At 43.1% G+C, this 17,046-nt stretch overlaps 1 protein-coding gene across 1 annotated transcript in view; it reads right to left on the reverse strand.

Moving 5' to 3' along the window:
- The window catches only part of MYBL2 (v-myb avian myeloblastosis viral oncogene homolog-like 2), a 42,474-nt gene that overhangs the window by 10,046 nt on the left and 15,382 nt on the right, over positions 1-17,046 (reverse strand). The window contains exons 8-10 of the mRNA XM_008581636.1: positions 6,432-6,719; positions 3,748-4,161; positions 1,466-1,605 (exon numbers count right to left, since the gene is read on the reverse strand). Coding sequence (XP_008579858.1) covers positions 1,466-1,605; positions 3,748-4,161; positions 6,432-6,719 — 842 coding nt within the window. The remainder of the gene's footprint in view (positions 1-1,465; positions 1,606-3,747; positions 4,162-6,431; positions 6,720-17,046) is intronic.

Consider the following 17,046-nt stretch of genomic DNA (forward strand, 5'->3'; position numbering starts at 1 on the left):
CTCAAAAAGGACAAAAAAAAAAAAAAAAAAAAACCCAAAATGAAACAGAGAAAGAAATCTCAAAAATAAAATAACATCAGTAAGCTGTGGGATAATTTCAAGTGGTCTAATATACATATAAGGGTGGAGTGCCCTGAAAGACTGGGAGGTGGAGGATCCAGAACATTTTTTCTTTGTCTGTTTTTTTGAAGGAGATTATCCTAATTAAGAAAATATTTTTGAAGAAATAGTGGCTGAAATTTCCCCAAACTTGATGAAAACTATAAACCCACTGATCCAAAAAAGCTCAATGAACACCAAAAACAAGAAACAAAGAAAAACACACCAAAGTATATTATAATCAAATTGTTCCAAACTGATAAAACAGTGCAAGCCAGAAGACAGGAGAACAACATCTTTAAAGCAGTGAAAGATAGGAACTACACCCAGGAAAAACGTCTTTCAAAAATGAAGGCAACTTTTCAGGTATACAAAAGCTGAAAGAATTTATCACCAGCAGGCCTACACTACAAACAATGTTAAAGGATGACCTTCAGAGAGAAGGAACCAGAGGGAAACACGGATCTACAGAGGAATGAAGGACACGGAAAATACTTCTTTACATAGAGGAAGAGTTGGGGAGCAGGGATGAGCAGAAAATGTATCGATGCCTTTTGTGGTTCTAGCATTAAAGGCTGAGATTTAAAGTCTGGATTCTAGCTCGAATGGAAAACCAATTCTCATGAAACATAGCTATGTATCAATATCAATGCCTTCTGTGGTTCTAGCATCTCTGTTTTAAGGGCTAAGTCCAGGATTCTGGTTTGAATGGAGAACCATTTCTCATGAAACCTATCTATGGTATACTTGAGATCAACTGTTTAGAGACTGATTTCTGACTATGGGATTCATAAATCTTTTGTGCAACCGCATATCATTACAAGGACTAAAATTCCCGAACTGATTCCTGAGTCACGTAATTCACTCGGGAAATAACAGCAATGCTTCTCCTGCAGCAAAAGTAATAAGCAGAGGAACAGTTAAGCAGCTCCATAAAAGCAGGCTGGCGAGCAACCTGCGCAGGCTTCTGAACAACCTGCACAGGCTTCGGGATGGGAAGTGCTGTGCTCTGTACGCTGGGCAGACAGGGTCACAGCCTCCACCCCTGACAGAGCACCGGGGAGATGCGGGTGCCAGGGACACTTAGGTCCTGAATGTAAGGGATACTAAAACACAATGGATTTGCACTGGAAACTTACAAAAGGGGAAGAGATTATGTTTTTCGTGCATTTTGGACTCTCTGTTCCTGAGATTACAAAACTATCAGATTGAAAAATTTTAAAGAAAAGCAAAAGCAAAGGTGAAGTACCAGACTACAGGAACGAAAATGAGGAGGTGTGGTGGCCAAAAGGGAGAATGTTCTCTTGAAACAGTCTCCCCACCACCCCACCAGTGGTCCCAGGACCCGCCGCAGTGCAGCACTCACGCAGCGTGTTTCTGGTGCAGGGGTGTCTTATCCCGGTGCAGGGGCGTGGTGACCACCACCTTCTGGCTACACACGGGGGTGGATGTCAGCGAGGGGCTCTCCAGCTCCAGTGTGTCCTGTTTGTTCCAGAAGTTCAGAAACTGCAGGGAAAAGACAGGAATCAAGACAAAATGATCACCCGCATGTGGCTTCTTGAGTCCTCAGGGGGCAGGGGGAGAGACCCCTGGCCCCAGCCCCTGACACGTCTGCTCTGACACTGAGGTACGCTCCTGACTTATCAAGCACCAGAGGCCAAAGACTGGGACAGATCAACAGGAGCCACCAAGTAGGTTCATGTAGACCCCTGGGCTTATCTTTGCCCCGATCCTGGCTTTTGCCATCTCCACCTTCACATGCTGCTGACAGTGTAGACTGCAAGAGTGGCTCTTTCAGAAGAGATAAAACTAGCTCTCAACTGACCTGGAGAGGCAAAGATTTGGAGAGGTGTAGATTCTTGTACTGAGTTAGAGGTGAGACTCAAATCCATGTAAGCAGACATCCATGCTCTGAAGCCCCCCCTTCTCCTTTCTCCCTGCCCTGAAGGTGCCCGGAGAGCCACCTGCAGCCTCAGGCCACCCATAAACTGGTCTCTAGCACAGGGCAGCCACCACGCCCATCACCCCGGGCTGCTATTTGGGCAGCTTGAAGCTCTGCTGTCGTCCTTCTCCAGCCCACAGCCTTCACTTGGAGCATGTCACTTGGAGCCTGAATTACGTCAAATTCATGCTGAAGCCCCAACCCAGCACCTCAGAATGAGACTGTATTTGGAGATGGGACCTTTAAAGAGGTAATTAAGTTAAAATGAGGTCATTAGGGTGGGCCTTAGTCCAATAACCAGTGTCCTTATAAGAAGTTTATTGGGCTGGTTGACCTCGTTAGAGTGTGGTGCTGATAACACCAAGGTCAAGGGTACTGGCCACCCACCATATAAAAAGGTTTATTAAATAAGAGACTGTAAGACAGAAGATAAGAGATTAGGACAGAGACACACAAAGGAGGACCATGTGAGGACACAGGGAGAAGGCGGCTATCTACAAGCCAAGGAAAGAGGCCCAGAAGAAACCAATGCTGCTGACACCTTGATCTTGGGCTTCTAGTCTCCACAACTGTGAGAAATACACTTCTGTTGTCTAATCTGGCCAGTCTGGTTCATTGTCATGGCAGCCTGAGCAAACTCATAGAGGGTCCATCTCGGAAACACCACTAACCATCCCAACCCTAGGCTGAGCCTCGATCCCTCCATGACAGGTGACAGGGTGGCTTCTGCAAAGTGCCCCCCTGGGCCCTTCTCCCATAGCCTTAGTAGGAGCAGACTCAAAGTTCCACCCACCCATTCCTATCTGGGGCCATGGGAGCTACAGCACCCACCTACCCCAACCACTCCATCCCATCCTCCCATAGCCCCAGGGCAGATTATACCCAAGGCACTCCCAGGCCCCTGCCCCACCCCCACCCCTCCTAGCTCTGGACGTCACACCTCCACTCTGTGGTCCTCCCTGTCTGTGTTTTTGCTCAAAGTGACAGAGATCACCTCAGACATCACTCTCCAGGAAGCCTGAGGGCCTCCTCTGACCTCTAGGAAAGACCCTGGAGCCCCTCCCCATCTCCTCTGTGCATGTTACGAACACAGCCCGAGGCAGTGCCCAGGACACAGAAAGCTCCCAATGACTGAGCACCTGCTATCACCAGGGCACTCTCCACACTCCAGGCTGGTTAATTCATGAGAAGTGTGCCCCCAGCAATGCCTATCCTGTTCAAGAGTGGGGCTGTGGCATGTTCACCTTTCCTCCCCCAGTGCTGGCCAATCTGCTCTGACACACATGTTCAATGAATGGATTCTTTTAACAAATATGATTGAGGCCTCTTCCCCACTTCTTTACCCGGTTATCACCTACTATTTTCTCAGCTCAGGCAATTCCTCCTCCTACTCCTCATAGAGGTCTTCCTGGACCCATCCCAGACTAGATGCATATGCAGTACCGTAAGCCTCCTTCCCACCACTTACATTTATTTGGGTCTTTTTTTTGTAAACCCGTCTTCCTACCAGAGCGTAAGTTCCATGAGGGCAGGGCCAGGTCTGTTTTTGCTCACCCCCATGTCCCCAGCACTGAGCACAAGGCCTGGTACACAGCAGGCGCTCAATGAATACTGGCTGAATGGTGCACGTCTGTGTCAGGCCCCGTGCTGGGCACTGGGTGTCTACAAACCAAAGCCAACGAGCAGCTGGAGTGGGGTCCACGCACCTGGGAGGGCGAGAAGGGCAGGGTCTTGACAGGTGTGCTCTTGGGGGTGAGGCTGTTACAGGAGTCCAGGAAGGACAGGCTGGTGCTGTTCTCTGTGACAGGGGATAGAGCCACACGCCTCTTCTTCTGCCGCTTGAGCACAGAGGGTGGCGTACTGATGCCCAAGCCCCCAACTTCAGTGTTGGGGGATATAGGGATCAGCTCGCCCCGGCTGCTCCGGCTCAGGTCTGAGATGGTGTGGCCGTCCAGGCGGTACTCGGTCACACTGGGCACCAGGGCAGCTGGCTGGTGGGGCGGCAGGGCCTGCTGCTGATGTGATGTTTGGGGCTGCACCAGGCTACTGCTGATGCTGCCCTCCATGGACGGCTCCTCCGGGAGGTCAAATTTACTCAGGTCACACCAAGCATCGGGATCCTACCCAACAGGGAGGTTAAGAAGAACTGCAGTTACTCTGCTTTTAACACAATGGGATTCACTCATTAAAGGAAAATACACAAGTGTCAAGTATGACCCCACAGCCCAGGACCAATCACTAACATTTTCATGCATTTCCTCAAAGACTTTCTATGTCATGTAACTATATTTTTATAGATATTTTTAGAGATCACAATACAGAGCAGTGGATGGGATGCCTGCCCATCCTAGGTGCCTCCTCAGGGCATTTCACAGAAATGGTTTACAAGCTCCACCACAACCCTGCCAGGGAAGCATTACTTTCCCCACTTTCATACCTGGGACCCTGGGCTTGAGAGAGGGGAATCTGCCCGAGGTCACTAAGCTTCTAAGAACAAACCTGAGAGTCTCCGCCAGGTCTTCCCACCTTTACCAAATATATTACAATGCATGCCAAAAGGCTTCTGGAGACAGAGGGTTCCACTTTGATCCCTGGAGGTCTGGCCCTGAGTAGACTGAGACCGTAGTGATCATTTCTGGTCCCTAGGACTTATGGGAGCCTGAGGCCATTCACTCCTGTGGGTAGAGGCCAATTCGGGGCAAGGCTGACCTCAGGCCGATACTCCCAACCTAAGGGAGGCCCCAGAACTACTGGTGTCTAATAGGACAAAAGAACATCCTACAAGGACTGTGTAGAGCAGTGCTGCAGGGGAGGGACAGCAGGATTCTGCAAATGCTGTAGGGACTCTTGCTGAAGGTAATGGAAGAAAGAGCCTGGGCTCTGAGCCAGACAGGAGGGTCTGACTTCTGGCCCTGGCAGTCACCAGCTGTGTGACACTGGACAAGTCTCCTAGCCTCTCTGAGCTTGGGATTCCCTCACTGGTAATGAGCCCACGACCCACTTCATGGTTTGTTTAAGGACCAGCTAAGGTTAGGTATGCATGTTAGGTAGCAAGTAACAACCCTGGCATGCAGCAGGCACTCAAATGTTAACTACTGTGGTTGCTAAATAAGCATTGGGCCTGGTATACAGTGAGTGCTCAATAACAGTGAGCTCCCTCCTCTCCCCTTCTCTGTGCCTGTCAAGTGGAAGAAAATACAGAACAGTCTGAGGCTGAAGGGGGTAATCCTGTGAAGTGCCAGGGACAGAATGGGCCCACTTCTACTCTCGACCCTTCTTAGAGCCCAAAGAAAGGGCGGATGGCATGTGGCAGCCTCAGAGCTCTGCTGAAAATTGATGAACACGCCAGACCTGCCTCCCAAGCTCCTCTGAAATTCCCTGGAGGTGGAAGGGGCCCCACAGATGGACCCTGCACCTGGGTCCAACCCCAGCCATGGGGGCCAAGAGGTGAGACCGAGAGAGGGCCTGAGCAGATCATCATCCCCCTGGAGATGGCTCCATACAACCCCTCATCAGGCAGAAGAGGGGGCATAGCATGATAGTTGAGCCCACCAAGCTTACTTGCAGTGCAACCTTGGGTGCACTACTTGACCTCTCTGAGTTTCAGTCTCATCTAACAGAGAAAGGACACACCTCATGCAATATCATGTGGACTATACATTAAGCTCAGAGCCTGGCATTTGGTACATGTTCAATAAACAGGATCACTACTCTCAGCAAGGAGAGGGGACGCCCAAGTGGGAAGGAAAATGAGGGTGCCTCACACTGAGCTCCCCTGCCTTTGGTGACCAGACTTCTTATCCATCACCTCCTGAAATCTGCTCCACACTGCAGGCCTGGCTGATGCAGCAAGGAGTTGGGCTGTTGTGACAAGCTGTGAGCTCTTTCCAAAGGAGCACAGCCCACAGCCAGCATGGTAAGCACAGCATGCCCTCAGAAGCTGCTCCACCCTGAGTGACTTGAGTCCACTCGCCACTCCAGACCCAGCCCTCAACCCCAGCACATCCTGGATCCCTCTCCAGGGAAACCAACCATGTGTGGTGCCACAGATACCACGCTGTCCCGTACTGTTACCTGCCAGTGATCCCTGAGGACTCAGTGTAGTGTCACCTCCTCTGGGAAGCCTTTCCTCCCAACCCCATACCGTGTATATGGGTCAGGTGCCACTCTGCGCCCCCCCTGCCACTCACGCTGGGAGCTCCCCAAGGGCAGACACTGTATGGTGACTATCTTGGTGTCCCCAGGCCCTGGCTCAGGGCCAGGCACTCAGCATCGGGTCAGTAAATGTTAGCAGGATGATGGAGTGAGTGGAAGCATGCAGGCCCCACAGAGAAGCGCTCCCTGCTGGTGGATGCTCTGTGCCCACTGTGAAGTGCTGTGACCAACATACCGACTCAATCAAGTCCAGGGCTTCAGAGAGGCTGGACCCCACAGCAGGGATGAGGAGGTTTGCTGCCTCCACCACCCACTTGTAGGGCAGGCTCGTCTCGGCAGGGGAGCCCTCCTGCTCTTCACGCTTGGGGAATTCCTCCAAGGGCTCTGGTGTTCGCGGTCCATCCAACTCTGCAGAGGCAGCCTCCTGCTCCTTAGAGGTGGTAGCTGCTGCGGGCTCCTCCTCACTGCTTTCCTCTTCCTTCATGGCAGGAGGCACCAGGGGCCAGCTGGTCATGAGACCTCCCTGGTTGGACACAAGGACACATCATTTTTTTTTTTTTTCTTAAATGAGGTATAGACTAGGCAGTAGTTTCCAGCTAAAAATGCACGGCCTACGTATAACAACAAGGAAATTGAAATGAATCCAAATTGTGAGACAGTCCATAAAATAACTAGCCATACCATATGCTTCAAAAATATCAGTATCAGGGGCAGAGCAAGATGGCCAACTAGAAGATTCTACCACTGCCCATCTCTCCCATAGACAGATAAAACAAAGAATGCATGACTACAATTGGACAAAAATAAGTAAAGGAGAACGCTGGAGCACATCAAAGGGGTAACAGAAATGCTAGTGAGCACAGAATCTTAGGACAACCACATAGAGAATGGAAGAAAATTCCCAGCCTCCACCCCTCCACTCCCCAGCCAGGAGCTGAAGAACCCAGGAGGAATTTCTGCCTGCAGGAAAAGGTAAGCATGAGCTGCACTGAGGACACCTGCAATCCAAGCTACAAGAAAGCTATGCAGCCCTTACAGGCTGTGAGCCATGTGGGGAGATGCTGGGAACCCACATGACTGCATCAGTCCAGGGAGGGTGTTCACACTGAGCCCCACAAACCCAGGGTCGTGGCTGCGGCAGCACGTCACCATTTTAGGATCAGAGCCAACACCCAAGTAAGTGTATTTTGTCCTGGGACCTGACAGCCCCAGGATCTCCACAGCCCTGAGGCCCCCTCTTTATGCCAAGTCTCTGGCACTCTGAGCCCACGCAGCATCCTGTACCCTAGGAACAGGGTACAGTTTGGAGGTCACTCTCAGGACAGAGCTAGTCTGTGTGTGCTTTCCAGAGCCAGAGAACCTACCAGTCAGGGCCTCCTGCCACTGCCGGTGGCCCTGGTCTCTTCAGTGGACCAGCCACACAGCTCTCACAGGGGAGGTGCAGAGGGACTCAGCACCTCTCTTGGGGCTCGGGGCCCCACCCACAACCCCAGAAATTTTGCATGGGGCAGCCCATCCCAGCTGAGGAGTTGCAAAGTGACCTACTGTTTCTCTTGAGGGCACAAGGGTCTAACTATGACTGCAGCAGCCTCGCCCAGAGTGACCCACTTCAGCTAAGGAGGTGCAGAGAGCCCTAGCATCTCTCCCGGGGGTGCAGTGTCCCACCAACAACTACAACAACTTTACCCTTACCCAGAGTGGTACTCTGCAGCCAAGGAGCAGCAGAAAGACCCAACATCACTCGTGGGTGGGCAAAGGGTCCTGCCCATGACTCCAGTGACATTGCCCAATGTTGCCCACTTTAGTTGAGGAGCTTCAGAGCACTGCAATGCTTCCTTTGGGGATACAGGGCTCAGCCATAGCACCAGAGACCCCACCCAGAGTCTCCCACTTCAGCTGAGGAGTTGCTGAGCACCTCGTTTCTCCTTTAAAGTCCAAGGTCCTAATCTGGACCTCAGCAATCCCACCCAAGGTAACCAATTTAAGCAGAGGAGCTATAGAGGACCCCAGTGAATCTAACAGGGGAACAGGATCCTGGCCAGGGCACCAATGAGCCTGCTCACAGTGACTCACTCCAGCTGAGGAGCAACAGGGCACCCCAATGCTTCTCCCAAGAGCCCAAGACCTCATCTATGACCCCTGTGACCTAACCCAGTGTCACCCAATTCAGCAAGGATCTGCCAAATGCCTCAGCATTTAGGACAGAGAGGCACTCACAGACAACTCCAATGTTGAATACAGCCAAACAAATCACATGGAAACTACACTAGTGCATTCACCCAGAACCAAACCTAAAACACCTACCAATCTGTCACTATACAACACATTTACAGGAAAGAGTCTCTTCCTTCAAAAGCTACTTCAGAGTACTAGAAGAAGTGACCATTCCACCAGATGCCCAGACATCAACATAGAGACAAGAAACATGAAAAAACATGACACCACCAAAGGAATACAATAATTCTCCAATACTAGAACTCCAAATAAAAGGATACCTAGGCAATGCAGGAAAAAGAATTCCAAATTATAATATTAAGGAAACTCAGTGAGATGTAAGAAGATACAGATAGACAACACAATGAGATGAGAAAAACAATTCAGGATATGAAGAAGAAATCTAACAAAGAGCTAGATATCATAAAAAAAAAAAAAGCTAAGCAGAAATCTTGGAACTGAAAAATTCATTCAACAAAATAAAAAATACAAAGTACAACTGAGAGCTTATAAGCAACAGGCTAGATCAAGCAGAAAAAAAATTGCTGACCTCGAAGACAAGCTTTGTGAAATAACAAAAGGAAAAGAAAAAGAATTTTAAAAAATAAAGCCTACAAGATCTAAGGGACAACGTTAAGTTTATAAACATCCACATTATAGGTGTTCTGGAAGGGTAAGAAAGAGAAAAGGCATCCAAAACCTATTTAACAAAATAATAGCTAAAAACTTCCCAAGTATTGGGTGACATGAACTTCCAGATCCAAGAGGCTCAAAGATACCAAACAGATTTAACCCAGAAAGGTTTTCTCCAAGACACACAGTAGTCAAGAGTCAAAGATAAAGACAGAATTCTAAAAACAGCGAGAGAAAAGGGTCAAGTCACCTATAAGGGAATCCCCATTAGACTAACAGCAGATTTCTCAGCAGAAACCTTATAGGCCAGGAGAGAATGGGATGATATATTCGAATTGCTGAAAGAAAAAAACTGTCAATGAAAAATAATATACCCACCAAAACTATCCTTCAGAAATTAAGGAGAAGTAGTGTATTTCCCAGACAAACAAAAACTGCAGGAATTCACCACTATACAACTGGCCCTACAAAAAATCCTTAAGGGAGTCCTACATCTGGAAGCAAAAGAACAATAACTACCTCATGATAACACATGAAAGAATAAAACTTACTGCTAGAGCAAATATATAAAGAGGAAAAAAAACTATCTCATCACTACAAAAAACCAAACAGTAAAGACAAAATAAAAGAGAAAGAAAGGAACAAAAGATATACAAAACAAACAAAAAAATTAATAAGATGTCAGGAATAAGACAATACCTTTCAATAACAACCTTGAATGTAAATGGATTAAATTCCACATTTAAAAGATATATACTGGCTAAATGAGCTGAGTATATTAAAACACTAGACCCAACTATATGTTGCTATGAGAAGCTTACTTCACCTGTAAAGATACACATACAGTAATAGCGAAAGAATGAAAAAAGATATTCTATGCAAATGAAAACCAAAAATGAACAGGAGCAGCTATACCTATATTGGATAAAATAGACTTTAAAACAAAACTTATAAAAAGAGACAAAGAAGGACATTATATAATGATAAAGGAATCAATTCAGCAAGAGGATGCAATTGTAAATATATCTGCACCCAACATCAGAGCACCCAGATATATAAATCAAATATTATTAGATCTAAAGGGAAGGATGGACCCTCTAATACGATAAAAGTTGAAGACTTCAATAAGCCTCTCTCAGGATTGGACAGATCATCTAGACAAAAAATCAAAACAAATGAACAAACAAAACAGCAAAGAAACATTGGATTTAAACTGCACTGTGGATCAAATAAACTTGACAGACATTTACAGACTGTTTCATTCAACAACTGCAGAATATACATTCTTCTCATCAGCACATGGATCATTCTCTAGGTTAGATCACATATTAGGCTACAAATCAAGTCTCAACAAATTTTTAAAAACTAGAAATCATATCAAGTATCTTTTCAGACCACAATGGAATAAAACTAAAAATCAATAACAAACAAAACTTTGGAAATTATACAAATACATGGAAATTAAACAACATGCTCCCGAACGACCAATGGGTCAAAGAAAAGCAGGAAATCAGAACACTCCTTGAAACAAATGAAAATACAGCACAATTTACCTAAACCTATGGGATAGTGCAAAGTAGGAAAGTTTATTACAACAAGTGCTCACATCAAAAAAGTAGAAAGATTTCAAATAAACAACCTAATGTTACACCTCAAGGAAACAGAAAAGCAAGAACAATCCAACCCCAAAATTAGTAGATGGAAAGAAATAAAAATCAGAGCAGAACTAAATGAAATAGAGGCCAAAGGAAAAGAAGATACAAAAGATTGATGAAACAAAAAGTTGGTTTTTTAAGATAAACAAAATTGACAAACCATTACCTAGACTAAGAAAAAAAGAGAAGTCCCAAATAATGAAAATCAGAAATGAAAAAGGAGACATTACAACTGAAACCACAGAAATACAAAGAATCATCAGAGACTCCTATGAACAACTATACACCAACAAATTTGAAAATCTGGAGGAAATGGATAAATTGCTGGATACCTACAACCTACCAAGACCGAACCAAGAAGAAACAGAAAATATGAACAGACCAATAATGAGCAATGAGACTGTATTCGATAATCAGCAGTCTACCAACAAAGAAAAGCCCAGGACCAAATGGCTTCACTGCTGAATTCTGCCAAACATTTAAAGAATAACTGAGAATTCTTCTCAAACTATTCCAAAAAATTGAAGCAGAGGGTATTCTCCCAAACTCATTCTATGAGGCCAGCATCACCCTGATACCAGAATCAGACAAGACACAACAAAAAAAGAAAACTACAGGCCAATATCCATGATAAACACAGATACAAAAATTCTAAACAAAATACTAGCAATCACAATTCAACAGCACACCAAAAATATTATGCACTGTGATTAAGTGGGATTCATAAGAGGGATGCAAGGATAATCCAACATATGCAAATCAATAAATGTGATACACCATATCAACAAAATGAAAGACAAAAACCATATGATCATCTCAGTAGATGCAAAAAAAGCATTCAATAAAACTCAAAATTGCTTTATGATAAAAATTGCCAATAAATTAGCTACAGAAGAAAAGTATCTCAACACAATAAAGGCCATATACGATAACATCATCCTGAATGGGGAAAAGTTGAAAGATTTTGCTCTAAGAACAGGAACAAGACAAGGATGCTCACTCTCACCACTAGTATTTAACATAGTACTAGAACTCCTAACCAGAGCAATCGGGCAAGAGAAAGAAATAAAGAGCATCCAAATTAGAAAAGAAGTCAAAGTGTCCCAGTTTACAAATGATGTGATCTCATACACAGAAAAACCTAAAGACTCCACCAAAAACTCTATTAACTGATAAATGAATTCAGTAGTGGCAGGATACAAATTCAATATACAAAAATCAGTAGTGTTTCTATATACCAATAAAACATTAGCAGAAAAAGAAATCAAGAAAGCAATCCCATTTAGAATAGCTATCAAAAAAATAAAATATCTACAAATAAATTTAACCAAGGAGCTGAAAGATCTCTACAATGAACACTGCAAAACACTAATGAAGGAGATAAAAAAGGACACTCAAAAAAATGGAAAGACATTCCATGTTCCTGGATTCTAAGAATTAATATTGTCAAAATGACCATACCACCCAAACCAATGTACAGATTCATCGTTATCCCTATCAAAATACCAAAGAACATTCTATACAGAAATAGAAAAAACCATTCATATGGAACCACAAAAGACTCCAAAGAGCCAAAGCAATCCTGAGCAAAAAGAATAGTTATTGGCATTACACTACCTGACTTCAAAATATACTACAAATATACTACAAAATATAACCAAAACAGCATGGTACTGCCATAGAAACAGACACACAGACCAATGGAACAAAACAGAAAACCCAGAAATAAATCCACCCATTTATAGCCAACTGATTTTTGACAAAGGCACTGACAATATACATTGGGGAAAGGACAGTCTCTTCAATAAATGGTGCTGGAAAACTGGATATCCATGTGTAGAAGAATGAGACCAGACCCCTATCTCTCACCATTTATCAAAATCAACTCAAAATGGATTAAAGAGCTAAATGTAAGACCGAAACTATAAAACTTCTAGAAGAAAACACAGGGGAATGCTTCTGGACATAGTACTGGGCAAAAATTTTACGAATAAGACCTCAAAAGCACAGGCAACAAAAGAAAAAATAAACGTATCAAACTAAAAAACTTCTGCACTGCAAAAGAAACGATCAACACTGCAAAGAGACAACCTACAGAATGGGAGAAAATATTTGCAAGCTATGCTTCCAACAAAAGATTAACATCCAGAATATACAAGGAACTCAAACAATTCAACAGTAAAAAAACAAACAATCCAATTTAAAAATGGGCAAAGAAGCCAAATAGACATTTCTCAAAAGAAGACATACAGATGGCCAACAACTATACAAAAAAATGCTCAACATCACTAATTATCAGAGAAATGCAAATCAAAACCACATTGAGATATCATCTCTACCTGGTTAGACTGCTATTATCAAAAAGACAACAAATGCTGGTGAGGATGTGGAGAAAGTGGAACTCTGCATTGTTGGTGGGACTGTAAATTAGTATAGCCATTGTGGAAAACAGTAGAGGTTTCTCAAACTACAGACGGAACTCCCATATGACCCAGCAATCCCACTAATGTGTATATACACAAAGAAAGGAAATCAACGTTTCAAAGGAATACCTAAACTCCCATGTTCAATGAAGCTCTATTCACAATAGCCAAGATTTGGAACCAACCTAAATGTCCATGGACAGATGATTGGATAAAGAAAATGTGGTACATATACACAAGGGCAGCCAACCACCAAAAGAAAAAAAAAAAAAAAAAAAAAACTGCCTAACTATTCACAGTAGAATACTGTTCAACCATAAAAAAAAGTGGAATTCTGTAATTTGCAGCAGGCATGGATGAGCTTGGAGAAAATTATGTTAAGCGAAATAAGCCAGACACAGAAAGAGAAATACCACATATTCTCACTCATATGTAAGAGCTTAAATAAACAAATAAACAAACAAATAAGAGGTTGAACTTTTAGAGGGAGACAGTAGAACTATGGGTATGAGGAGGTGGGAAAGGCGGTGGGGGAAAGGATAGTGAGAGGTTGGTTAATGGACACAAAATTACAGCTAGATAGGAAAAATAAGTTGTTGGTGTACAGTAGTGCTAGTCACCTATAATTAACAACTTGTATGTTAAATGGCTAAGAGAGAGGAGCTTAAATGTTATCACAAAGAACTGATAAATTTTTGCGGTGATGAATTTGCTAACTACCCTGATTTGACCACTACACACTGTATACATGTACTGAAATATAACTCTGTCCACCATAAACATGTACAACCAGTATGTTTCAATTAAACAAAAATATATATATATATCAGTATCATGAGACTAAGAAAGGCTAACAAAAGACACAGACAACTAAATGCAATGTTTGACCCTGGACTGGATCATGGGCAGGAAAAACATGGAATATGGATAGATTAGATAGAAGTCTTGATAGATTAGATAAAAGTCTTAGATAAAAGTCTTGAATCAATGTCAAATTCCCTAAATTGGACGCAACTGTACCATGATTATGTAAGTCAGTGTCCTTATTCCTAGTATGAAGAGATAAAAAAACACTATGTATGTAACCCACTCTCAAATGGCTCAGATGAAAAAATGTTTTACACATACACACACATGCACACCCACACATACGAATGAGAGTTCTTCAAAAAGCTCATGACAAAATGTTAAAAATTAATGAATCCAGTAAAGGTATATGAAAGTTCTTTGTACTATTCTTGCAACTTTCCTAAATGCTTGATATTATTTCAACACAAAAATTTGAAAAATGCATGTATAATAATTTTGTGATTAAAAAAATAAATAGAGGAAAATCCTTTGCAGCAATAGCTCTCCTGGTAGAACCTTGGAAATAAGCTTGGCATATTAACCTTACAAACCCCAGTACAGCCTTGAAAACAGAAGATGTGATTAAGAGGACTTCTTGAGAACAAGCAGCAAGATCCCATGTCAACGGGGACACAATGGGGCCAGAGCACAGACTGGATTCAGACAGAGCTTTGCCATTTACTGGCTGACCTTGGGCAAGCTGTAGTTTCAGTGTCCTTGCCTGTAAAATGAGGATACTAAGGTTTATCAGGCAGGGATGTTATGCTAAATGGTAGCTATTATTGTTACAGTTGTCAAGAAAACAGAATGAAAATGGTTTGTGCAACAAGCAAAGGAAGAAGGTAAGATGAACAGATTTAACTGAAAATTGTAACTGCTATAATGGGGGGTGGGGGTGGAGTGGGATGCCAATAAACACTATTTAAAAGCTACTAACATGAAGATGTCACTTGGAAAAATAGCTGCTTTGAAAAAGAGTTTGACAGTTTCTTATAAAGTTAGGAATAAGATTATCATATGACCCAGCACTCCCACTCCTAGATATTTACCAAGAGACATGAATACTTATGTTCACACCAAAACCTATACACAGATGTTTCTAGCACCTTTATATGTAAACACTAGCTAGAAACAACGTCCCTCAGCTGGTAAATGGATAAACTGTGTATATCTGTACAACAGGATATTGATCTGTAATAAAAAGGAACAAACTAGGACAGGAAGGACATGGATGAATCTTAAATGCATCATGCTGAGTGAAAGAAACAAGACCAAAAGAATAAGTACTCAATGATGACATCTACAAGACATTCTTGCAAGGACAAACTACATGGAAACAGCAAACAGGTGAGTGGTTGCCAAGGCTGGCAGTGGCAGAAATGGCTGACTAACTCAGGAATTTTGGAGGTTGTCAGCACCACGCTCACCCAGTGAGCAAACCGGCCATCCCTATATGGGATCCGAACCCATGGCCTTGGTGTTATCAGCACCGCACTCTACCAAGCGAGCCACGGGCCGGCCGGAATTTTGGAGGTTGATGGAAATGTTCTGTGTTGTGATTATGGAGATGATCACGTGATTTATGCGTTTGTCAAAACTCACAGAATTTTCAGCTAAAAAGGGTAAATTTTACTGTGTAAATTATATCTTTATTAGATAAAGGGATAAGGAAACTACCAACAAACTGGAAAAAAATAGTTACTACATGATAAAGAGTGATATTCTTTTTTTTTTTTTTTTTTAAAAAAGATGACCGATAAGAGGATCTTAACCCTTTGACTTGGTGGTGTCAGCACCACACTCACCCAGTGAGCTAACCGGCCATCCCTATATGGGATCCGAACCCGTGGCCTTGGTGTTATCAGCACCACACTCTCCCGAGTGAGCCACAGGCCGGCCCTAAAGAGTGATATTCTTAACATATAAATGAAAGTTTAAAAATCAAGAAGACAAACAAAAAAAGGCAAAGAAAAATCAATAAACTGAGGAAAAACAATCACCTCAACAGTAATCAAAGAAATGAAAACCAAAACATCACATTGTACACTGTAAATATACATATAATTTGTATTTTTTAATTATATCTTAATAAAGCTGAAGGAAAAAATAAAGACGAATTCAAAAATAAATTAAAATAACAACAATGATAATGCATTTCCTGCTTATAAAACTGGTAAAAGATATTTTTTACATAACCACAGCCAGTACTGACAATGATGTGGAAATAAGACCCATATATGGCTGATAGGAGGATGAAATGGTACAACCCCCGGGCAGCAATGCTTAAGAAAATTTCAAATGTCCACACTATTTGACCCAATCATTCCACATTTATAAAATTAACCACATAAACAGGCAAATGTACAAAGAATTTGAACTATGATGTTCATTGCAGCACTGATAGAAATGGTAACAGATGTTCACCCATAGAAGAATGGTTTAACAAGATAGGACACATTCAAGAATGGTGTAAAGATCTCTGTATATATATATATAACAATGTGGAAAGATAAAGTAGGAAGAGAAGGTTTAAGATAGTACTATATAACATAATCTCATTTTAAACTTATTAACCTTAGTAATGAATGTTAGCAAATATAATCAACAACATATTGGTTTTCTGGAAGTTGAGATTAGCAGCCTCAGCCTTGGGCACTGTCCAATTCTATAAAGTTGGTTATTTTTGACAATGATCATGCATTACTTTTAAAGCACAGGAAACAATTTTACATTAGCAAGCACTGACCAGGGAGTGAGGAAAATTGGGGGTCCCATACACACATAAATTTAATTAAATTTAAATTTCTTTGGTAGGCAACCTAGCACAATGTATTAACTCTAACCCTAACCCTAAAGAGTTTTTTTTTTTAGGGCTGGCCAGTTAGCTCAGTTGGTTAGAGTGTGGTGTTGATAACACCAAGATCAAGGGTTTGGACCTCCCTTATTGGCCAGCCATCAACAAAACAAAACAAACAAAAAAAGATATTCTCTGAAGTTAAAAAATCAAGAAACAAGGGCCGGCCCGGTGGCGCACTGCTACAGTGCGCCGCTTGGGAGCGCAGTGGCGCTCCCGCCG

This window comes from Galeopterus variegatus, unplaced genomic scaffold (genome assembly GCF_000696425.1).
Source record: "Galeopterus variegatus unplaced genomic scaffold, G_variegatus-3.0.2 Scaffold2416, whole genome shotgun sequence".
NCBI lineage: Eukaryota > Metazoa > Chordata > Mammalia > Dermoptera > Cynocephalidae > Galeopterus > Galeopterus variegatus.